General features: G+C 40.0%; 1 protein-coding gene and 1 long non-coding RNA gene across 3 annotated transcripts; one reads left to right on the forward strand and one right to left on the reverse strand.

Annotated features, from left to right (window-relative positions):
* Nucleotides 1–10,008: 10,008 nt before the first annotated feature.
* SLC38A2 (solute carrier family 38 member 2) lies at nt 10,009–24,728 on the reverse strand. 2 transcript variants are annotated; one of them, XM_050746906.1, is made up of 16 exons: nt 24,347–24,728; nt 22,994–23,194; nt 22,588–22,669; nt 22,324–22,439; nt 19,095–19,168; nt 18,899–18,991; nt 18,687–18,768; nt 16,901–16,983; nt 16,445–16,503; nt 16,191–16,358; nt 15,706–15,785; nt 15,508–15,608; nt 14,819–14,943; nt 14,286–14,430; nt 14,078–14,175; nt 10,009–13,000 (listed from the first exon to the last, which is right to left on the reverse strand). In XM_050746906.1, exons 2-16 carry the CDS (start codon nt 23,107–23,109, stop codon nt 12,902–12,904), a joined length of 1,521 nt encoding a protein of 506 aa, XP_050602863.1. In that variant the 5' UTR covers nt 23,110–23,194; nt 24,347–24,728; the 3' UTR covers nt 10,009–12,901. The 2 variants fall into 2 exon arrangements, with proteins under 2 accessions (XP_050602863.1, XP_050602864.1); XM_050746907.1 differs by lacking the exons at nt 22,324–22,439; nt 22,994–23,194; nt 24,347–24,728 and having other exon boundaries at nt 22,588–22,671.
* LOC126930214 (uncharacterized) lies at nt 23,298–25,615 on the forward strand. The gene is made up of 2 exons (XR_007717484.1): nt 23,298–23,456; nt 25,152–25,615. It is a non-coding gene; the product is annotated as an uncharacterized LOC126930214 (long non-coding RNA).
* The last annotated feature ends 294 nt before the right edge of the window (nt 25,616–25,909 follow it).

Below are 25,909 nucleotides of genomic sequence, written 5' to 3' on the forward strand. Positions count from 1 at the left end.
AAAAGGGAAACCTTGCCCCAAAGAGATTTCCAGAGAATCAAAAGATTTAGTTTGGGAAGAATGTGTGGCCGATAGTGCAGTGATATTAAAAAACAATACATTCGGAACTGTTATAGATTGGGCACCTAGAGGTCAATTCTACCACAATTGCACAGGACAAACTCAATTCTGTCCCAGTGCACTAGTGAGTCCAACTGTTGATAGTGACTTAACGGAAAATTTAGACAAACAGAAGCACAAAAAATTACAGTCTTTCTACCCTTGGATATGGGGAGAAAATGGAATCTCTACTCCAAGACCAAAAATGATAAGTCCTGTTTTTGGTCCTGAACATCCAGAATTATGGAGACTTACTGTGGCTTCATACCGCCTTAGAATTTGGTCTGGAAATCAAACTATAGAAACAAGAGATTATAAGCCATTTTACTCTATCAACCTAAATTCCAGTCTAACAGTTCCTTTACAAAGTTGTGTAAAGCCCCCTTATATGTTAGTCATAGGAAATATAGTTATTAAACCAGACTCCCAAACTATAACTTGTGAAAATTGCAGATTGTTTACTTGCATTGATTCAACTTTTGATTGGCAGCACCGTATTCTGCTGGTGAGAGCAAGAGAAGGCGTGTGGATCCCTGTGTCCATGGACCGACCATGGGAGGCCTCACCATCCATCCATATTTTGACTGAAGTATTAAAAGGCATTTTAAGTAGATCCAAAAGATTCATTTTTACTTTAATTGCAGTGATTATGGGATTAATTGCAGTCACAGCTACAGCCACTGTGGCAGGAGTTGCATTGCACTCTTCTGTTCAGACAGTAAGCTTTGTTGACAATTGGCAAAAGAATTCCACAAGGTTGTGGAATTCACAATCTGGTATCGATCAAAAATTGGCAAATCAAATTAATGATCTTAGACAAACCGTCATTTGGATGGGAGATAGACTCATGAGCTTGGAACATCGTTTCCAGTTACAGTGTGACTGGAATACGTCAGATTTTTGTATTACACCCCAAGTTTATAATGAGTCTAAACGTCACTGGGACATGGTTAGACGCCATCTACGGGGAAGAGAAGATAATCTCACTTTAGACATTTCTAAATTAAAAGAACAAATTTTTGAAGCCTCTCAAAGCCACTTAAATATTGTGCCTGGAGCTGAGGCATTAGATCAAGTGGCAAAAAATCTTTATGAATTAAACCCCACGACTTGGATTAAGTCTATTGGAAACTCTACTGCAATAAATTTTGGAATTATGTGTCTCTGTTTAATCGGCTTGTTTTTAGTGTGCCGGACCAGTCGAAGAATCCTGCGTCAAAATCGAGAGAACGAACAAGCCTTCATCGCCATGGCACATTTATATAGAGGAAAAGGGAGGGAGAACGTTGCGGGAAGTCAGGGACCTTGAACGCAGGGACTGGCTGAAGCCACGGCAGAAAAACATAAAATGTGAAGATTTCATGGACATTTATTAGTTCTCCAAAATTAATACTTTTGTAATTTCTTATGTCTGTCTTTACTTTAATCTCTTAATTCTATCATCTTCTTTGTAAACTGAGGAGGATATATGTCACCTCAGGACCCTGTGATGATTGCCTTAACTGCACAAATTGTTTGTAGAGCATGTGTGTTTGAACAATATGAAATCTGGGCTTCTTGAAGAAAGAACAGGATAACAGCAATGTTCAGGGAACAAGGGAGGCAACCTTGAACTGGCCGCCGGCGAGCCGGACGGAACAGAGCCATATTTCTTCTCTTTTCATTATGCAAATAGGAGAAATATCGCTGAATTCTTTTTCTCAGCAAGGAACATCCCTGAGAAAGAGAATGCGCTCTGAGGGTAGGCCTATAAACGACCCCCTTGGAGGCGTGCCGCCTTTTACGGTTGAAGCCGAAGGGATGAAATAAGCCCCGGCCTCCTGTAGTGCTCCCAGGCTTATTAGGACGAGGAAATTCCCACCTAATAAATTTTGGTCAGACAGGTTGTCTGCTCTCAAACCCTGTTTTCTGATAAGATGTTATCCATGACTATGCATGCCCAAAAATTTTAATTTTAACACCATCCTGTGATCTCATCCTGCCTCCACTTGCTTTGTGATATTCTATTACTTTGTGAAATATGTAATCTCGGTGTCATGATGACAATGGTGGTTTTGTTGAAAAGAAAAGGGGGAAATGTGGGGAAAAGAAAGAGATCAGCCTGTTACTGTGTCTATATAGAAAGAAGTAGACATAAGAGACTCCATTTTGTTCTGTATTTGAGATGCTGTTAGTCTGTGACCCTACCCCCAACCTTGTCCTTGCAAGAGACATGTGCTGTGGTAACTCAAGGTTTAATGGATTTTGGGCGTGCAGGGTGTGACTTTGTTCCTAGAAAAGCTAGGTATTGTCCAAGGTTTATCCCCATGTGATAGGATGAAACAATGTTGCTAAAAGGTTTATCTCAAGGCACAGGATTTTCCTTTAAACTTATTCATGTCACAGATCCTTGTTCTTATGTCTTACTGCTAATTTCCTCCCTAAAAATGATCCTATTGTCCTGCCACTCCCTTATCTTTAAGATGGTAAAGATAATTATCTATAAATACTAAGGGAACTCAGAGGCCGGTGCCGGCGTGGGTCCTCTGTAAGCTGAGCGCCGGTCCCCTGGGCCCCCGCTTTTCTTTCTCTATACTTTGTCTCTGTGTCTTATTTCTTTTCTCAAGTCTCTCGTTCCACCTTACGAGAAACACCCACAGGTGTGGAGGGGCAGGCCACCCCTTCAATTTCTTATTTTTATTTTTATTTTTAAAAATCTGTAGTCTTTTATTCCTCACTCCCCTCCCACGGTTTCCCCCAAGTCCCCAAAGACCATTGTATCATTCTTATGCCTTTGCATCCTCATAGCTTAGCTCCCACTTATAAATGAGAACATACGATGTTTGGCTTTCCATTCCTGAGATACTTCACTTAGAATAATAGTCTCCAATTCCATCCAGGTTGTTGTGAAAGCCATTATTTTTTTTCCTTTATATGACTAAGTAGTATTCCATGGTGTATATATATATATCTCCACTCACTGATTGATGGGCGGTTGAGCTGGTTCCGTATTTTTGCAATTGTGAATTGTGAAGTGAGTGGATTAAGAGCGTGGGATAAGGACTAGGGCTTTAGTTTCAGCTGTACCACTTTCTAGGCAAGTTACTTAACCTGTTAAGGTTGAGGCCTAAACTAAAAGCTTTAGTTTCTTCTTCAGTAAAATGTTGATTAAAAAAGTACCTGCCTTAGGGGATTAAGGTGATTACCTTCTGTGCAGTAACTGAAGCACTAAATCATGTGAGTTACATTAAATTTTATTACAAAGTGAAGCAACTGAAGCATGAGTAGGTTAAGGAACTTGCTGGAGATCACACAACTAATAATTGCAAACCAGAACTTGAATCCATCTCTGCACAACTACAGATCATTCTCTTTCCCCACGACCAGGAGAGCTTTCCAGAAATAGTGTGGTACTGTGAAAACTAGTGTGGAGCAATTACTGGCATTGTGGATAATTAACTCCTTTACCGTAAATATTACAGTAAAATCTGTGATAGTTTATTGGGAAATATAGGCTTCTAAGTGTATTATTGTTTACATGTTTTTTTTTAAAGAAAAGAAGAAAGAATGCTTGTTTAAAATATAATTCATTGTCTCTCCCCCACAAGAAAGAAGCAATGTTCTGTTGCTTCATTGCCTTCAATATAGGCTGTAAGTACTAAACATTTCTTTTTGGAGCAGTTTATGAGAGAAGAATGTTTCCAAATTTATGAGGCTCTCATGCATTTTGAGAAGAGATTTTCATATTCCACATATTTCCTTCTTTGGATCTTTCTATTTAGGGATCAGTTTAAAAATACAATTTCTCTATCTGAAGCAGAAGGGTTGTGAACCATGAGTTCCACATCTCTTGAGACTTTCAGTCACTTTAAAGGGAAATACAGAGAAAATGAAAGGAAATAAAAAGAAATACAGCTTATTTTTGGTTTAGAACATACCATGATACCATGATAAGATATAAACTGGTGACACTGGAAGAAAATTTATCACTTACCAAAACTTAAGGGGCATATTTCCCTTTTAGAAAAATAAATAGGTCATGCATGGTGGCTCATGCCTGTAATACCAGCACTTTGGGAGGCTAAGGAGGGCAGATCACTTGAGCCCAGGAGTTCAAGAACAGCCTGGGCAACATGGCAACATGGCAAAAAAAGAAAAAAAAAACCAACTCATCTTTACAAAATTACAATAATTAACTGGCCGTAGTGGCATGGGCCTGTGGTTCCAGATACTTGGGAGACTAAGGTGGGAGGATTGCTTGAGCCTAGGTGGTCCAGGCTGCAGTGAGTCGTGACTGTGCCACTGCACTCCAGCCTGAGTAACAGAGTGAAACTCTGTTTAAAAAAAAAAGGAGAAAATAAAAATAAATAGTTGCTTGTTGGAATTGTATCCTCAAAATGGGCATCCTTGATATATTATTTGGCTTCTTTCATTGCCTTATTGACCAGATATCTCTCATTTTAAAAATGATTGGTGTGCAATTTTGCTACATTTTCAGGAAGAATATATGATAACTTCAAAAGTTTAAGTTGCACATTTAGGACCCAGGAATAATTCCCCACATCTTGAGAAACAAATGATTCAGTATTGGTTTATGATTACTTGTCATAAACCATTAAAGACCTTCAGAAATGAATCTAACTGAAGGTCAACCCATTCTTCTTTACGATGTCTTCCCTTTCCTGTTTAAAAATACCATCATTGTTGACTAGGGAACAGGAGGTAGATTACATGACATCTGTGTCTATTTTCCACTTTGACTTCTTCACTTGCCCTGTCTTGGAGATACCTGGAAAAACTTGAGTATCTACTCAGCAACACATCTGCAGTCCAGGACACCTGGCCTCTATGTGAACCTCACATCAATCTTAAGGTTATTGGGTTATACCAAGCTAAGGATAATTGTGTTGTATAGGGAGGCTAAGGCCACCGTCCTGTCAATAAGGAGAGAAAGAGGCTGTTCTCAGAAAATGGGGACTCAGAAGCTAAACGTCAGGCTAGTAGGAATCTTATCATCATGAGGTCTTGTTCTCTTGAAATAATTTAGAGCCATGTTTTTCAAATCACATTCCATAGAGGCCCAGGTTAAGGCAGCACTTCATGGACCATTATGGGTAAATGGAGGGATGAAGCAGGTGAAAAGCAGTTGGGAGGCTGAGTTCTCAGTCTCTAGATTTCACTCATAACCCCGTTTCAACAAGGTTGAGCTCAACAAGAAGAGCTCTGTCTTCACCTACTTTATAGATTAGGATCTACTGCAGATATTTTAAGATAATCTGATGAAAAAGTTGAATTTATTTACCAGAGCTCCTTTTAGAAAAAGTACTGTAAGTTGCTAGAAACAATACTTAGAAAAGTCATTTAGGAAGGGTTGGGCGGGCGCCTGTAGTCCCAGCTACTCGGGAGGCTGAGGCAGGAGAATGGCGTAAACCCGGGAGGCAGAGCTTGCAGTGAGCTGAGATCCGGCCACTGCACTCCAGCCTGGGCCACAGAGCCAGACTCCGTCTCAAAAAAAAAAAAAAAAAAAAAAAAAAAAAAGGAAGGGTTGGAGTAGAAGTGAGGTCTTCAAGAGCAGAATGGAAGCAAAAATGTATGGCCAGTAAACTCTCATCTCAGGAAAGTTCTGATAACTTCAAAGCTTTTGTTTTTCTGAGAAGAATAGGCAGATTTGAAGGCAGAGTTGAACTACCCAGGAGAAGAGGGGACAGGCCATAGATGGTGTGGGAGGAAGGGCAGACAGAGACAATCTCTAATTCACAACACCATGAGAGGGACTTGGAAGATCTGTCAAATGGGATTTTATAAAGCTGCATGCAGTAAGGTGTACAATGTAAAACCCTCCTTCGCTATCTAATCCTCCTGATCCCCAGTATTATTTAGTAAAACTTGCACAATAATGCTTGGAGCTTTTACCGAGAATAGATTCTTTCTGGAGAAGCCAAGAGGCACTGAGATTTCTAAACATGGTGTAGAGAAAAAACAGAGACCACACATTTCATTTTCTGATTCACGAGGACTCCCACGAGGTAGCAGGTAATACTCACTGCTAAGATTTATTACAGGAAAGGATACAGAGTAACAGGAAAAATATATGAAACAGTGGAGTCTAGCTTTAATACAGGCTTTAATACCTTTCTTGTCCAAGATCACACAGGTGTGCTCTTTTTCTAGCAGTGAACTATGAGGACATGTGTGGATTTTCTCTGCTCAGGTAAGCCCAAATGGCTCAGGGATCCATGGCTTTTGGAAGGGTAGGGGGGTGGGGTGCTAGTTAACATAGGCATATCCAGCTGTGCAACCATCCTTGGCCACCCAAAATCAGGACCCCAACAATGAAACCATGTGCACATGATTAACCTTGGTGTTTGTGCAAAGCAACCTGACAAACCAGTTCAGCATGGTCCATTGCTCCAGGTGAATATAACAAAATCATCAGTCACTAACATAAAGAACCTTCTGAGGGCCACATTCCCAGGAGTTAGTCAAGGGTCACTCATGGTTCCCTTGAAGACATAGGAGGGAGCCACTAGACTTGCTGTGTTAACTCTTTCCTCACAATATGTAGGGGAGAACCAAATCTAGCTAGAATTTGAAAAAGAATTTCACTGCCACAAAATCACTTATGTGGTAGAGGTTAAAGAATGGCTTTGCCACCTGGAGGCCGATCACACGTGAACTAAGAAAGCCTTCCTGTTGTGGGCCTCTGGTTGAAGGTAAGTGAGCTATATTATATCTTTTAAGTCAAAGTGTCTAATTTCATGGCACAAGCAGTATTTATCTTGCAAGCGTTTAGTAAATTCTTGCTTAAAAGTTGGAGCCTCACCTCCACTATACTATAAGAAACTGTAAGAAATCAAGGGTACGTTTATTCATTCAACAATTATATTGAGTACCTGTGTAGCATTTGCTAGATACTGTTCTGAGTGTTGGGGATTCTTTTTTTTTTTTTTTTTTTTTTTTTTTTGAGATGAGTCTTGCTCTGTCACCCAGGCTGGAGTGCAGTGGTGCGATCTCCGCTCACTGCAAGCTCCACCTCCCAGATTCATGCCATTCTCCTGCCTCAGGCTCCCAAGTAGCTGGGCCTACAGGCGCCGGCCACCACACCCAGCTAATTTTTTGTATTTTTAGTAGAGATAGGGTTTCACAGCGTTAGCCAGGATGTTCTCAATCTCCTGACCTTGTGATCTGCCCACCTCAGCCTCCCACAGTGCTGGGATTAGAGGCGTGAGCCCCTGTGCCTGGCTGTGTTGGGGATAAATTGATGAAATGATAGACAGATGTCTGTTCCTATGAAGCTTATAGTTCTTATGGTGGGGAAGTCAGAAAAAATGTGATTTGAGGAAGCAATCAATCATTGAGTTGGGGCGAAGTCATAAAAGAAGGTTGGTGTCCTGCATGGAAGCCTAGAAAAAAGAAATTCAAAGAAAATAAATGTATCAATATCTCTGTACTGCTTCATTAAACATTTTGGTGGTTGCCTTCTTAGCTAGGGTTACCAACCATTCCCAGTTTGCCTGGGACTAACGGGGTTTTCAGGATGCAGGTCTTTCAGTGTTAAAACCATACAGTTGGTCCCAGTTTTCTAGCCTATTTCTAGTGCATGATCACTGTACCTCTCCTCTGAAAACTATTCTGTCCACCATTCAGGTAGGTCCTGGCAGCTGTTTGTACTGTGTTACCCTGCCCACCTAACTACATTTGAGATTAGGGTGGGATCTTGACCCATTCCTAACCGATTTGTTTATATTGAGAAATTGAACTGAAAACAAGAAGCTCAGAATCTAGTCGCATAGCTCTATAGTGAAATTTCACACACTTCTGTCATTGAGGTCTCTAAAACAAAGACAATTTTTGATTTTTGGAAGCTGTTTATCTTTTAATTCTCTGAGGCATCCCAATCTCTTAAGGAGTTCTCTCCATCTGACATTCTTGCTTAAATTAAATGGATTTTTTTGTTATCAGAAATTTGACTAAGCCAACTATCCAGGTGTATTTCTAAGTCAAGACAAACAGCTCTGGTTCTTTATTTAGAAATGTTCCTGCAGGCCGGGCGCGGTGGCTCAAGCCTGTAATCCCAGCACTTTGGGAGGCCGAGGCGGGCGGATCACAAGGTCAGGAGATCGAGACCACAGTGAAACCCCGTCTCTACTAAAAATACAAAAAATTAGCCGGGCGCAGTGGCGGGCGCCTGTAGTCCCAGCTACTCAGGAGGCTGAGGCAGGAGAATGGCAGGAACCCGGGAGGCGGAGCTTGCAGTGAGCCGAGATCGCGCCACTGCACTCCAGCCTGGGCAACAGCGTGAGACTCCGTCTATAAAAAAAAAAAAAAAAAAAAAAAAAAAAAAAAAAAAGAAATGTTCCTGCAATATTCCTCAAGCTTAATGGAAATCTCTCTGGAATAGCCGGCTCCCTGGTTACAGTACCGTATTTTTATATTCAGTGGACCTGTCAACCCACTTCCTTTCCTTCCTTACTCCCTGCTTTCCTTCACTCCCTTTTTTTTTTTTTTTTTTGACAGGGTCTCACTCTGTCACCCAGGCTAGAGTGCAATGGCATGATCACGGCTCACTGCAGCCTTGACCTCCCTGGGCTTCCAAGTGGCAGGGACTACAGGTGCGTACCACCTGGCTAATTTTTGTATTTTTTTGTAGAGATGGGGTTTCACCATGTTGCCCAGGCTGGTCTCGAACTCCTGGGCTTCAGCAATCCACCCTCCTTGGCCTCCTAAATTGCTGGGATTAGAGGTATGAGTCACCATGCCTGGCTTTATCCAGTATATTTCTAATTGTAGATAAATAAATTTGCATTCTGGTTCACTTTGGTAATTTTTTGTATTTTATTTGTTTTGTTTGAGACAAAGAGTTTCACTATGCTGTCCAGATTAGTCTCAAGCTCCTGGGCTCAAGTAATGCTATTGCCTAAGCCTCTGGAGTAGCTAGGACTACAGGTATGCCACCACGACCAGTTGGTATCATTTTTTTCTAAAAATTATCACATTTGAAAGTGTATGGATTTTGTTTGAACTCATCTGACACATAACCCTACCCTCTTTCCAATGAGCATGTTAGTTCCATAATGGTAGGTATTCAGTTAGAGCTTACCTATGAATACAAGAAAATTCCACAAGTAATTCTTCAATTGATTTGTTGCAAATTCTGCTGCCTTTCTTAATCCTTCTCATTTGACCATCATTAAATTTCTTGGAGACGTTTCCTGACTTTGGAACTACCATCGAGCATACTTGGCTATCCCAAGGTGTGGTCTTTTGTGTTTCAGCTCTGTTCACAAGCCTCAAGCTTTTCAGACTTATCAGTAGGCCATACCTAAAGTAGCCTGTGTATCTTAGTAACCTTCCCACTTCCACTGTCACTCAAGTAAAACCATGCTGTTACATACATCAGCTTGTCAATTAATTCCTCTTTTCCTGTGGCTTTTTCACCAAAGCTGAACATATCCCAACTTCTTTCTAGGCCACTTCATTGCTCCTGGAGTTTGTGCATCAGAATCACCCGAGTGACCTTCTTAAGTAAAACAAAAACCAGATCCTGGGCCACCCTACAGCTGGACCTTCGCAATCAGACAAATTAGGCACCTTTTAGAAAGCTGTGGTTTTAAAAGGCTCTCCAGTTGATTCTGATACATTATTGGCCTATTTATTTCCATCAGCAGGGCTGAGCCTGGGACCTTAAGATTGGCATCTTCCCCCAGGTCTCCAAGACTTTCCACTCCTTCTCACTTTGGAAACTTAGAATCTCTGGGAACCTAAAGTAAAATAAACTTTTTTTCCTGACCATTCTTTTGTTCGTCACAAACATACGGACACCTACTAGGTGCTAGGTACTGCAGTTACAATGCAAATTGCATTAGACACTGCCTATCCCATTACCTGAAAAAAAACAAACAACAAAAAAACAAAAACACTGCTACTTAAGATTAAGCATGTATTTATTTTAGTTCAGTTAAAACAAACATACATTGTTTCATTGAAACGGTGTAGCACTCTTTGCCAACAAGCCATACTAGAATTGTTGGTCTCTAACAGTACAGTAGGGATATTTACACTATATACACAAAGTTAATACACCCAGGTTCTCAAAGGTCTTCCATTACACTAGATCACACTTTATTTCATTACACTAGATCACATTTTGATTACTGCATTTTGAAAATTTATACCTTATTTAAATTTTAAATAAGAGATCTGAATTTGCACCAAGATTTCATGAAAAAATTTAATGTTGAGTTTACTGCAAATACAATTTAAACACTTTAGTGTTTGTACACAATTTGTCAATTTTTCAATATTCAATTTTCTGTACAGGTACTTTTGGGACAATTCTTATAGTTACATAATATGAATTCATCAAAATGCAGTTAAGAAACTTATAAGAATATATACACTTGAACCCAAGACCCAAACCTGACATTATATACAACCTATTTACAAATACATATGGACAGACAATATATGTACATAGATTATCATAAATATTGAAAAATAGGTTAGCTTTAATGGATTAATGTTGTTCTATAAATAACATTACAGTTATAACTGAAACATCCACGGAAGACAGTAATGCAAAATGAGGTGACAAGACAGTGGTTTTAATACTGAAGACTGCTCATTAATGGGAATTCATTGTTTAGGAACCTCAAGGCAGACAAGATAGCTCCAAGAGAATCATGCATTGCAGTTTTCCCTAGGCAGTTGATTTTGAACCTCAAATAACCAGATGATTGGAGGAGCTTCCTCACATTAATTTGTTGTAAAGAAAAGAATTTTTTTTCCATTCCTTCCTGGTTGCCACAGTATCTTCTGTAGAAACAACTCTTGGTATTCCCTGGCAGGTCTTAGATACAAAGTCAGCAACTTATTCCAGGAGCTCATGCAAATGTGCCAATTCTTGGTCTCAACTAGAGGTGAGGTTCTGCATTCGAGTGGAGTGTCTAAAGCCCAATTAAATGAAAGCAGTGCTGTAGAATCTGTCTTCCCACTGCCTATTTGTAGATGGTCCCCAATTATTTTATCTTCATAGGAACAGACAAAAGTGGACCAATGGTTTCACCCAATGTAGCACTACAAGACGTCTTCCAGTTCCATAAGGGTCCTTACACATGTATCTTGTTTGTTAATTTAGTCACATATAATACAAGAATGCGTAACAAAAACCACGTCTGCCATATTTCTGGCCCTTGCCCCAAACTCAACATTTTTAGTTCAAGAGCAAACCTTAGAGCCAGATGACCAATCGACAATTCCATTATTTGCTTCCCTCAACCACTTAATGGAATTATGTATATTAGATTTTAGACATTATGCCTGATGAGCAAAGTACCACGTTATTTTAATAATATATTCACCATACACTGTGACATATGATAAATGTGCTCTTAAAGCCAAGTTTCAAAGTAATTATTTTCACTTCTAACCAGGATTGAAATGGAAGGGTTGACATGCAGTTGGACCAAAACGACTAACACTCAGTTTGCACTGTTTTCCCTAGCTAACCATTTGTTGGATGTAAACAAGTAATTCTACGTTGTACAAGAATGAGATGACAGTCCAGTGCAAATGAGTTTTTATAAAGCTTACTGCATGAGAAACCCAGTGGCCTACACAAAGAGAACTTATATCTTACCAAACATAGGTGTACCCTGTGGATTAGACCTCTACTGTAGACAAAACATGAACACAACTAAGCCATACATTGTCAAGTAATTCACACTTCCAGTAGGTGAGCATTTTGAAAAAGTGTACTCTCTGGACACAATAATTTTGGCCTATTGCCATCAAATGCCCATTTTCCACTGCTGGAAGCAATGTCAAAGAAGGGCTGGCCCAAAAAAATACCCAGAGCTGTCAATACAACACTGGAGACAGATGCAACTGAATAAACCCTGTTTTACCCAATTGCACTATTTGGTACCTCAAAATTAGTTATTTTATTTCCCACAGAAATATCTGTATTATCTTCCATTCTAATATGCTGAAGACACAAACATTTCAGTCTCAATGAACCAAATTGTTTGGGACAGAGAAGAAAAGTGATGAACAGAGTTCATCTGATTTGGTATAGCAATAATCAATCAATCATCTTTTAAGTAATGGTGACATTTAAATGGAAAAAAACTACGCTCCTAATTCATGGTACAATTTTTCATTACATCATTTTCTCTAAAAATTATTTCGGGTAAAAAAGTATTTGGCTTATTATGCCTACAAAAAGGCAAATCATTTCATTATACTAATATTCATTTTTAAATACCAATGAAATTATTTTATGGAATTTATTGATAACTGCTTCTGAATAAAGTTCAAAAAAAGCAATTTTTTAAAAGTAAAAGAGTGCTTCTGAGGTCTTTAAGTATTTTTGGTACAAAAAATAATAGTGTTTTTCTCAATGGTTATTCAATACTTTGCTGTAAATTAAGAATTATTTCTCACATCGAATGGTTCCATTAGGCACATTCAAGTAAAATCATAAAATATCCAAGTTAAACAATGACACAGCCAAGCATGTGGCTTGATAAAAGTTAAGAGTTCGTCCATTCTCTGGAATGGAATAAAATTGTCACTTCCCTTAACCCGAGACTCGTGGTTTTGTTGTTCATATCCATTTCTAACATACAGATAAGTTTCTTTAACAAAAAAAAAAAAAAAAAAAAAAAAAAAAAAGTTCACTTATTCTGCACTCAGAAGAACCAGCGAGGAATCTGCACTTCAAAAGGAAGTGAAACTGAAAATATTAGGTGAAATTTCATAGTAGTTGAGTTTACTCAACACTGGCATCAGATGCACTGAGTTTGAGTTTGAGTGGTGCCAATTAATGACCACCTCCAGGTGCATTGTGTACCCAATCCAAAACAATCAAGGCCATGCTTCCGGTCATCACCAGTATGCCACTTAACAGGAAGAACAAAGCCTGCAATAAGCATAGAGAAAATTGATCAATAAGTAATAAAACATATATGCTAAACATTTCTTTTTCTACTTTTTGAAATGTGCTTTAATTACTAAAGTTTATCTACTGCATCATGTTCTACAGAATGAGTATTTAACTTGCTAAATATAAACTCCTAAGTGATCAGTAAGTTATCTGCAGTACAAAATAACTACCTTTGAGGCCTTCTGAACTTTTTCACTTTTCCATTCCTTTGTCTCAAGTGAAAAGGGAATTTTCTTGCTAAACAAACTGCTTCATATAGAGGTGGACTGGATTTTTTGCAATTTTTTAGAGCAAAAGTAAAGTCACAAAATCAAACCCAAAACATCCTAAAATGCAGCAAAAGTCAAAGCCAGAGGTCTTTCCAGGAAATACTAATTCCTAAATCCTACCCTTCAATACTGCCACTATGTAATTTAGAGTAAAACAAGATGACAGTTGTTGGTTTATAAACAATTCTAGTACTTTAATCACAGCAGAATGAAGGTGGAAAATAATGACTAAAAAGCAGTCTTTTTCCTAAACACCACCCACCAGGATTCTGGTACTAGGAACCACATCATTTGTGGTTAGCACATCATTCTCTGTCACCAGCTGGTACTACATTTTAGAGTAGGTACATAATAGTAAACACTATGGAGAGATGGCCTCCCTGAGAGCTTCACTCTGAAGATGGTCAGTCTCATTCAACTAAACGCCCTTCCTTCTCTTTTATATATTCAATGCCCATTTAAGTCCCTGTCACACAGTAGGCAGTCCAATGAAAACTGGTTGAACAAATGTTGAAAGCTTAATATCTCACACTAGTCTTCAACCCTATTCCTATCTCCAAAGTATCTAATAACTTTATTGCAATTAACTTAAGTATTTATTAGATGGCAAACTATCTTTCCCCTTCCCTCTGCAATCTTCCATCTGTGAAGTATACCATTACAGAAATGTTTACTGGAAACTTCAAAGTGAAACCACAACAATTAACAGCTACGAGAATAAAATTAAAATCAGTTAGAGAAATTTATATTACTACTGTTTCTATGGTGATAATCTTTCACTCACCCCAATCTTTTGTACAGATTTCATAGGTTCTTTCTTCACCAACTTGATATAGAAGGCAGAAGGAAGAATAAAAATTAACATAGCAGCTGCAGATGCACCTGTAAAAGAACATTTGTTTCTTGAGGATTCAATGAACCACTTGTCATTCATTCTTTAAATCTTAAAATCCCTGATGTTTGAATCAACTTTGATACTTTCTAAAACTTACCAATAAAACCAAAGATATCCCTAATAGTTGGGACAAAGATGACAAGTAAATTGGTAAATGCCAAGATAGACACTGTAATGAGACTATGACGCCACCAACTGAAATCTTTTGATGCACACAACAAGTGAGTTACAGAACTCCGGATCTGCAAAAATAAATAAATAAATAAAATGTATTTTAAAAATAATAGCAATATAAAATTTAAAAATCCAGCTTCAATGAATGAAAGGAATGCCCAAGTAACAAGGAATCTATCCAAAATAGTAACTATTTCTAAATAAAACTGTGCCTCTTTCTCTGCTGTTTCCTGAACATCTGAACACTTAAAAGATCATTTTATATCTTATGGTGAAAAAAAAGTCCCCAGGATATTTTGAAAATATACACTGTATTTTTTAAAAGTCCCTTCAAAACCACCACCAACTTAGTATTGTTCTACTGGTGTTTCCCTTCTTCCAGAAGATGAAAATCTCACAAATATTCACATGTTTAAAAACTCATTCCTACTGAAAGCAGAGCAAGTGATTACTTACTGGGAAAATAACTACTGGTACTGTCAGGGTCACAGCCACTAACACAGCCAGACGGACAATGAGAAGAAGAATATCAGTTCCCAAGATAGTAGAGTAGGTATGAAGCAATTCTGACTCAACATGTTCTACAGGGAAATACCAAAAAAACTCTTGAGTGTCTGTTTTCATTGAAGACCAAGTAGAAAATTTAACAGCAAAATGTGCACCAGTTATTTAGCTACTCACAAAACAACTATAAACTAAGAGGCTAATAAGATTAGTTTGGAATTATGGTTAATGCAATTAAAGTAACATTGAAGGAAAATTTTTCTAAATACCACATAGAGATTTAACCACATGACTCCCATTAAAAGCAACAGGAGTTAAACAGCTAAATCTCCTGGCTTGGCTTATAATTTGTGTTTGTGTTATACAGTCTGAAGGTGATGGGAGAGGAGACAGGCAAGATGAACTCAGAGGCTGGCATATCATACAAACATGCCATCAAATGATTAATGATGTTTTCAAACCTGGATTCTAGATATTACTGATTAAATACACTACAGAAAATTCTAAGTTCTAAATATAATTTCTCATCACAAATATGAAATATATTAAGACTATTTTTAAAGTGATGGAACTATACATAGAAAAGTAGCAGTTTCATTTCAATAAGCTTTTTTTTTTTTGGTAAAGGAGGCATTATTTACCGTAAAATGTTAGGTATCCAAAGAGGGCGGCAAGCAGATACATGAGAAACATAGCAAAAAATGAAATCTTGGACACATTCATCATTCTTCTACGGCTGCGGCTATATAATTCAAAAGAAAATTCAAATGTGTATTTCAGCAGCAGTTACAGCAGTTGTCTAATATTTTCTCAAACTGATATAAACATGAAATACTCACTCTTTCAGTTCTTCATAGATGGGAAGAATAGCAGGATGACAGACAAATGAAAAGGTCAGAATTGGCACAGCATAGACAGTCTGAAACAAAACGTAAAAACCTACTTAATCTGATGTAACAAACTCATGCTGTCATATTTCTACAGCATATATTTTATGTAAACAATCTTAGAATCAAAGCCTGAAAGTTTCCTTTGTGTAATTAGCTTCCATTCCTCTAATCTGTTCATGAAGTATGATCAATATCCTCACTTCTGAATGTGTCAATTATTAGCACCAAGTGATTATCTCATTTTTCGAGCTATTTTAAGATGTAAACCAAAACTTTCCTCACAGTCCTCAATAATTAGCTAATCACATGTTTTCTAAGAAGCACCTGTTATCCTCCTCTCTTTACCCTGGGAGTTATTTTTAAATTTCCAGTGAATAGCTTCCCTCTTTTCTTCCCTAAACTCTTCTTTTGAGAAAATAAGCATATTTAGTTACCTGTGAGTTGAAAATAAAATAGTGAGGTCTGCAAGAGTCATTTTCAGTCACGTTATGTGACAAATCAGGTACGAGAGCTGTTGGCTGTGTTAAGGTGGTGTTTATTGTTTCATTAATTATCAAAGCAGCTTCCACAGGACACGGAACCTGAAATTTCTTGCAAATGACCTAAAAAGATATTATTTTGCATATGTTAAACTAAGTGACATGGTAGGGTTTACAAAAAATATTTTCTAAAGAAAAATCATACCCACCACAATCAGAAAGAACACCATACACAACAAGGAAAAGCCACTGGTATATCCCAAATATCCTAGAAGGGGGGTGGCAGGAATCAGTATTAGTTTAATGAAACAGATTTAAAGCAAATATCTTTTCCCCACTGAATAACTCAATTCTGCTGGGAAGACTTTAGGCACTAAAGTATGGCTACACTACTAAATTTCTAATTCTTATGATACTAAAATATAGAATTATTTAAATATACTTGTCATAACCCAAGCTAATAAAAACTATCATTTGCATTATTTCTTACAAAGTACAATATATAGTGTCAATTAAACATTTTGGCTCCTAAATGTTGTATGCTGTGAGTCCCAAAGATATACCTTTCTAGGGCTTTTTCATTCTGACTAATTTCTATTAAGAGAAAGCCCAACTAACTGGTGAGAGGCTCATTTCAATTCTCTTTTAGAGATGAGTTTGCTCACCTAAATTTCTAAACAGCGACAAAGGAAGAATGAGTATCAATGACACCAACAGAACCAAATAGTCACCGTTCAGATACCACAATCTAAAGAAAACAGAAACAAGGTCAAAACAGTCACAAATATCCTCAGAATAATATATATTTCTTCTAACAGGACTCATTTTATAGAAATACCATAAAAACAAACACAAAAAAAGACATGTTTGGAAAAAGTTTCCCTTGTTCAAGATAGGAATAACTTTTTAACTTTGTGTGCTAGATGAATATTTACTCAGGTTAGAAGCTGGGTATGAAACAGTGTAACTTTTGTCCCACTACTTGCTCTGGGAAAGCTGCCAGCTGATTCATAACACAAAATGCTTCTCAAAGACTTGATACTAACGCAGGGAACAAAGCTGCTTTGTTAAGCCAGTAATCTTATCTTTAAGCACTTTCAGAAAAATTGTACACCAACTTTGGTACAGCTTTAGCATGTAATTTCTAATGCTGGAAACTAAAAAATTTTAAAACAAGTTTTTTTTTCCAGACATGTTACCAAATATACTTATTAAACATTTCAATGAGGAAAAGTTTTCATAAAATGCATAGGCAAACTGCCTCCTATCCCCCCGAAAAATTATAAAACTCAGTCCCCCAAACCAGGACTTATTCCAGGTTATCAGAGTATACTGTGACATCTTGAATCACCTTTAACTCCGAAGACAGCCAAAAATATCCCTTTTGAATTTACAGAAAACATTATGTATGTCCCCTAAGCCTTTTCCTTTTTAGGTAAATCATGAATTGCACTCTCTTCTAAATCACTATTTTCAAATTCTAATTGCCTCATAAATTCTGTTCACTTCAGCAGTAAGTACTCTGTAGAACACTAATACTTAAAGATCAGCTTAAAAAATTAAATTTCTAAAGCCACATCTTTGATAACGGCACTTCTCTATTTTGACATAATGAGCTGCACGTAGGGTGGGAAGTAAATTACCCTTCCCCATGTTTACTTTAGATAAAAACCTGTGAGTTCACTGGGATGAATAACTTTGCTAGAAGAAAATGGTTTCTATAGCATGCCCAAGCATTTTCTGGCACAGTATCCCTTATCCAAAATGTTCAGTATCCCTTATCCAAAATGTTGAGTATCCCTTATCCAAAATGCTTGGGACCAGAAGTGTTTTGGACTTTGGAGTATCTGTATATACATATTTGAAGTATCTTGGAGATGGGACTATAGTCTAAACACAAAATTCACTTATGTTTCCTATACATCTTCTTAAACCCACAGCCTAAAGGTGACTTTATGCAATATTTTAATTAATTTTGCACACCTGTCACGAGATCAGGTGTGAATTTTCTACTTGTAGCGTCATGTTGGCACTCAAAAAGTTTTGGATTTCAGATTAGGGATGTCCAACCTGTATTTTGCATTGAACAGATTAAGTCTTAAGAATTCCAAACTTACAAAAATAGGACGGATTAATTTTTAATGTAATTCAAAGCTTCAATCCTCACTTAGGACATATATTAAAAACAGCTATAACTTCTTTAAGTATGAACACAAAGACAGAAAGCAAGTTCTAGAAAACCTGTTTTAGAAATTAAGATATCCAAAATTGTGGGGCTAGCTACTATCTTTTGGCCTTTCATTCTCCAAAATTCGAATCAGTTTACGGGTCAGTTTCAAAAGGAACATGTATGGATAACTAATAATCATTTTGTATACAACTTTGATAAAAATATATCCAACCACTTTTGACTATAATTGTTTCTTATGAGTAACCTTACTTAGCACTTACCCAGTGTTATCTTCAATGTCCATTAATGCCTGGATCACCAAAGGCAACTCATATTTCACTATGAAGAGATAGCTTGACATAGCTAGAGGAAAACAAAATTATACCATTACAAGTGCAAAATGCGGCACGTGACACCAAAACGCGTATGTCACCACTCTGTGCTATACAATGAGCATAAAGTCTACCCAAATTGTCTTTTGAAAAATTCTTACCTCCAATGTTCTGCATTGTAATTGATCCAGATGCTGCAAGCTTTCCAACTAATCCAAATGCCTTATATCCCAATTGTTCATATAATAAAGACCCTACAATTTAAGAACACAGAAGCATGAAGCCAAAGATTTTAAAAGAGAAATAAAATCATGATAGGTATACATTGTTTTAGAAAAATCAAGAATGCTATCATACCTCCTTCATTGGCAGTCTTTAAAAGGAGATGAACAGAATACAGGGAAAATATTGACACAAACGTCAAGAGAATTCTGATGAGAGAAGGAAAAGGCACAGGGTTATAAATAAGCATGGCTATATTTAAAGACAACTCTTTCTGGTTGTTTAAATAACATTATGTGTGAAACTTGTCCTATTTGTGTCAAAATGCCCTGAAGAACTGGCATTTCCTCTCCTGCTAACTGGAGTGTCAACATTGTCTCTTGCCTGACAGTAAAAACTTGCATCATTTCTCAGGTGACAGTTCTACAGCATTGGTTAGGAACAAGGATGTCTACCCACTGAGCCAAACACAGCATGAGACACTGGAAAGCTCAACTTCCCAGTGGAGTTTGAAACTTGTACTTTGATTCTGGCACCACAATAATGAGCTGTATGCTTGCCACCTTTCTGCATTTCAATAGTTCCCTTTATCTGTAAAATATCAGTAATATCCGCTACTAAACCTAGCCCACAAGATTCTTATGAAATTCAACTGAGACAGGTTCAGGAAAGGTTTTAAAACCACATGGACCATATACATATAAACAGGAATGAGAGGCCAGGTGCAGTGGCTCATGCCTGTAATCCCAGCACTCTAGGAGGCTGGGGCAGGATGACTGCTTGAGGCCAGGAGTTCGAGACCAGCCTGGACAACATAACGTAGGGAAAACCCATCTCTACCAAAGGAAAAAAAAAAAAAGCCAGCTGTGGTGGTGTATACCTACAGTCTCAGCTACTCAGGCTGAGGTAGGGGGATCACTTGAGCCCAGTAGTTTGCCACTGCACTCAGCCTGGAGGACAAAATGAAATACTGTCTTTTTTTCAAAGAAAAAAAAAAAAGGAAAAGAATGTAAGGGGGAAATGACACTAACATGATACTAACATTTTAAGAGTGAGGCACTACAAGCTTTACTAACAACTGGGCACAAATCAGAGAACTAACCATTGTAATGACATACTACATTGCACCCCATGGCAAGGAATACAGGCCCAGTATTGTCACAGTTAAAACAATGTCTGTGCTAGAATGAGTAGGGTATCAGCTTGACTGTCTAAGCCTTTCCTCCCTTGACCTTTTCACTTGGATTCAGCAAGAGAAAAAAAAAAAAATAAGGTAACATAGAGTGACTAAAGGGACCCTAATGTCACCTTATTTTCCTTTAGGGTAAGGGTTCTCCCTCATTCCAGCTTTACTTTTCTTCCACCTAGGAGAGCCCAGAGATACAGACTAATTTTTAAAAGAAATTAAATAACAAAACAGGGAAACTCATAGAAAACCCTGCAAAAGAGAAGAGTTGCATATTTTTTGATTCCGTGTGAGCAAACTGCACGCAGTACCATGTAAGGTGCTGACAAAGAAACTGATGTCTATTAGTTAAACAGAGGAAGTGGCTTTACACTACCATTCTAAATGCCAGAAGTTTTACAGGGCCTAGTCTGAGGTGACACTATCAACCTCACTTCTAACTGGAGAAAAGATGTCGATTTAATTAAAAACAAATCAAATTAAGTCCTTCCATGTCTTACACTGAAATGACGAGTGGTAAATAGACTTTGTAACCTTTGAGGTCACTTTCAACCTTGAGATTGATTCTACTTTAAAAGGTTAGCTATAGAGTTGTTGAAGTGGTCCGTGGCAGCCAGGTGGTTTTTGGCCCATTTAACTCTGTACCTCTAAATATAAAGTACATACTGATGAATAAAATCACACTTTAGCAATCTTATTTAGCTATTTAGTAAGATGGTAAATCAATGACATAAGCACCTATTAAAGTATAATTCCAAGAGTACAAGGGTTACATCAGAATTTGACCTTCACTTATGAAACAGAGGTGCCATTTAATCTCCTTTAAATTCTTACTTTAACTACACTGGCTGCACTCTAAAACTGCCTCGTTTTTATGCCAAGCGCTAACAAGGATTTCAAATATTCAACAGTGATGCCATTCAGATTCTCCACTAAAAATTCCTGAAATTCTAGGATTCTATGTAAATTGCTGGTCCTTCACCTTAGTAAGGGTTCTCTCAAAAAGCCTCATCCTAATTGAAGCAAGCCAGAGTGAATCCTAGCATCTAGTACTCAAAGCCAGGCTTAACCTCAGTGTGGAATTTCACAAAGCAGAGATTTGCAAAGGTCTGCTTTTCTTTTCATGAACGTTCTATCGTGCTGGAGAAAATAACTTGAGTAGAAGGCACCAGTCAGCTAAGTAAAACATATCTGTCACAAAGGGACAATTCCATGTTATATACATGTGGTTTCCTTATCTGTACAATGAAGGCATTAAGTTACACAATCCTCCACAGAAATTGCCTTAGCCAGGGGTCCACGGGTACTTAAACTTAAGGGCTATGACACAAACATCACTGAAAAATACATGCTTAAGACTGCATGTATTTTTGTTTTGTGCTTTTTCCCTGGAAATAAGATCCACATTTTTCCATCATATTCTCCAAGAGTCAGTGACGCAAAAATGGCTAAGAACCACTGCTCTGAAGTCTTCTGTACCTCCAAGAGTCTATCCAGGTATTTATGCTGGAAAGCACAGGAGTAATTAAGTCTAACTGTGCAACTGTGGGGGGAACCATTTAAAAACAAGTACTTAGTAAAATACTCATTTTTTTGCCACAGCATGTGGCAATCGAACAGGTCTGACAAAAGCAAACATTAAAAAAACATGTATGGATTGCTTTTCAGGGTCCAGAAAATTATGACTCCTCCATCTTAAAACAAACATGTTCCAGGCTGGGTAAATACCACCACACCTTGTATGTTTACAGGAATTTTCTTTTCCTTATTCATGTAAGGGGCCACAGGTCCTTAAGAACTGTGTCAATTTACCAAACTGATTTGGAGCTTAATAGGATTTTCAGCTTCTCAAAATTTATACCTACCCTGGATTTAGCCATAGTTCTTTTTCAGTATCTACCATCTGTTACAATTTTGTTTTAACTATTCCCACTGACTTAGAAGACTTCTGGCTTAATTTGTCAGTTTTAAGGACTGCCCTATTTTTTTCTAGTTGGCTTTCTTGATATTGTGCAGTATGTAGCAGAATAAAGAGATTTTTGGGGTTTCTCATACTTTTAATTTTAAGCAAGTAACTTGAGTCAGCTACTGCAACTGTAAACTCAGTTTCCGGAGCCAAAATATGTTTTATCATAGTAACTGCCCTGCATGGCAGACTCACTACTTACACATACTTACATAAAAAGAGCAATTCCAGTATTAGCCATGGCATAAGAAAGCCCAAGGATTCCACTGCCCACAATCGCATTGCTCAGATTAAATACTGACATTCCAAAGGAAGTAGTACCTGGATGCTACATAGAGGGAAAACGATAACCAAACATATAACAATAATTAAATGGAGAAAACCAGGTTTGGGCAAGTTAGATTTGAATTCTAAAAGTAAAACTATTCTTTTACTCCATAAAGCCACTGACAGACAAATTATTATTTTTAACTTACAAATTCTGTTTCATACTTCTTCTTCCCCATATTCGATTCAAGTAAAAAGTTCTGGTTTTCAGGATCTACATCTGCATAATGGCTACAAAAAATACAGACATATATAATTGTAAACTGGATTGAAATATCTATCACTACACACAAGACTGCTTGAACATAAAATACCCCCCACCAGCATAGTTCTGATACAACACCTTTACTTAAATGTATAAATATTAACTAGGAGTTGACTTTCACACCACGAGCTATCTTGTCATTACAACAAGATAATCGGATACTCTTCCAGAGATGACACACATTCTCTAAATGCTATAGCGAATTAAAGCAATGGAAGCAAATTCCTAGGTAACTCCCTGAACCCAATCCATGCAAGCCGTTTTTTCAGAAGTGTCACAACTTCTCCCACCTTTTCAGAGCAGCTTGCTTGGTGGGGTAGGAGTAGTTGAAGTCGCTGTTGGAACTGTAGCTGCTGCTGTCTTCATCCGGGGAAATATTGAACCGTCCCATTTCGGCCTTCTTCATGCTAAGCACTGGGAGGAATCGGATGCAGCTAGCAGCGCTGGGCTCCTTTTGTCCTTGGCGGTGGGTGCACCGGCCGCGAGTCGGCCTGCGAAAGTAGAGGCGGCGCGTCAGGACTGCAGCGCCCGCCCGCCCGCCCGCCCGCCCGCCCGCCGTGGTCAGGTGACGCCGCCGGGAGGCGCAGCGCGGCTGATTCATCCCAGGCCAGGCGAGTGGAAAAGTACCAGCCGCGCGCGAGGGGCGGGGGCGCGCCAAGGGGCGGAAAAGTACAGACGGCTGAGCCGCGGAGAACAAAGATGATTCCACCGCTGTGCTGCGGCCGCCGAGGCCTCCTACTCCGGCAGATTTCAGTATTTCACCCTCTCTATTATCCCCAGTCGGAGTGGAGGGGGCGAAGAGGGCTCTGTTTTGCTTTTTCCCAGCCGCTGCAAACGTGCACAGGCACTCAGGGCACACATCCAGCCCCGACCCTGGCTCGTGTGCATGCAACCTAGGCGCATGGCTTCCCGTTTCTAGCATTTGGAACAGCAATGCTGCGTAATCTGTCCTTTACTGCCTGGAGTCCCCACACCGGGAAATGCCTCTGCCGCACACAGCCTTCCCCAGAAGGAGGCGGAAAGGGCCGACACTACTCTCTCGAGGGGGGCGAACGCCTGGGCCCCGGGAGCTGGGGGTTTATTTACACACGCGCGCGCCAGTGCCCTCAAGTACACCCGTCCACAAGCAGCTGGCCCGCGAGTGCTTCGCCCGCCCAGCCCCTCCTATGTCTGGAAAGCAAACTGATGCAATATCGATCGTCGATATTGTCAAATGTTCTCAACTTGTCTTCCCCAATCTTGGCCTCTCCTATAATACATGCCCAAGCCCACCTCCGCCGCCCCCAGATTCCTGGTTCCCTGGACTTAATTTTTTTTTTTTTTATTAAATGCAAATCAGTCACAAGACTTGCCGCAGCAGAGCCGCGGGCCAGGCTGGCTCCCCTCCCCCTAATGGGAAGATGCGGCTCCGCACCGGGCAGGCACGCGGCCCGGGCCCAGCGCCTGCTCTCCTGCCCACGTCGCGGGCGCGACCCCCGCGCGGCGGGCCAGGATGGAAGGCTGGCCAGGCCAACCGACAACGCCCGCCTCGAAAGGAAACGGACCCCGCGGTCGCCTTCCCGCGCGGCCCCTCCCGGAAGCCCCTCCCCCACTCTCGCCCGGGTCCCGCGCCCACCCCACAGACACCCCCCCGCACGCGTTACCTCGGTGGTCTCTGTTCTTGTACCCCGGAAACCTCACGCAGACGTCTTCAGTGGGTTTCTCTCAGTCAAATGCAAATCATAAAAAACAAACAAAAAATTTCCCCAAATCCAACAACAGGCAGGAAAAATAATTTTAATAAAAAAGGAAATGACAAACTGCCGCCCCAATCCTCCGGCGTCCGCCGTGTCAAAGGAAAGGCGCGAGTGTGCGGTAACGCGTGGTTGGGCTGCTGCTGCTGATAGCAGTACTGGAAAGGCGTTCACTAGGGCGGCGGCGTCGCAGGGCTCTGTAGCAGCCCTTTGAGCGGCGGGTTATAGCGGCACCCTGGGACGCGTCAGTGGGCGGGGCCGTGGCCGCCCGGGCGCCTTCTCTTTGTGTATCAACACCACCTGGGCCCCACCTCCGACCCGCCCAGCCCGAGGCCCCGCCTCCCTGCACCTCCCTCTGCGGCCCGCGCCCGCGGCCCAGCCCCGCCCGAGGGCGCCCCCAAGACTCTCCCGCAAAGCCAAAGCCCACTCTCTCCAGCTTCCTAGATAGTCTGGAAAGACCCCCAGATGCTGCCGCTGCCTATCCTTTTCAGCCCGGGTTGGTGCTCAACACATGCGGTTGTCTTTGAGGAGCCATCTCCTTAAAATTTTCTCCTGTCCGATTCACCAGCAGTCCTTGCTTTGGGGGCACCACCCTCCCACCAAACACTTTCTTGATTGTTATTTTTGTGATTTACAATGAGGTTTTGTCTCACAAACTTGGGCCAAGGCAGCAACGTTGTCCTGATGGTTTGTTGTTGTTTTCTTTTCCACCTAGACCTGCTTTCACTCTTCAAAACTAGCCCGAGGTCGGCTAGCAGCTCCTTTTCGGGATGACCTTTTTGTACGGCCATGGAAAACCAGACTAGCGGAAAAGCTGCCTTTTGGCCAGCAAGCCAGACCCCTTAGAAGGAGGCCCCAGTAGGGAGCCCGGCGCTCCTAAGGCTGCTTGGGAGTCCCCAGTTTTCCATTCGCTGACACGTCGCTTCTCTTATCCCACCACCACCGCCCCCTGCAAGGGCACTGCCTTGTCTGAATGCGGGTCTGAGGCGCTTTCTGCAGAGCCTGGTCCTGTCCCTTCAATGGTGATGTGGTCTTGCTGAGCCAGGCAACTAGGGGGGCCCCTTCACTGTGGAGAAATTGGTGCTGCGGGAAAGGCAAGACTCACTCCCTTGCTGGAAACAAAGACCCCTTAGGAGAGAGAAATGTTCGTGGAATGAATGAACAAACAAGTTTGACCTACTGCTCTCTTCCTTATGGGGACGTGGGAGAAACTGGGCAGGGCACAAAGCAAAGGGCTGGGTGTGATCACAATTTTTGCTTTCAATATTTTACTAAGGAAATCTGTACAACTGCCTATTTCCGCCGCACATGAGGCTTCGGGTGCCCTCGCCTGCACCAGTGTTTATGAATGACAAGCGAGGACCCGATTTCCCCCATCACACTCCTGTGTTCCCTACCCCAAACCTTCTAACCTTCTACTCCGCTCAGGCCAGTCTTTTTTTTTTTTTTTTTTTTTTTTTTTTTTTTTTTTTT

Source organism: Macaca thibetana, chromosome 11 (genome assembly GCF_024542745.1).
Source record: "Macaca thibetana thibetana isolate TM-01 chromosome 11, ASM2454274v1, whole genome shotgun sequence".
Classification (NCBI taxonomy): Eukaryota; Metazoa; Chordata; class Mammalia; order Primates; family Cercopithecidae; genus Macaca; species Macaca thibetana.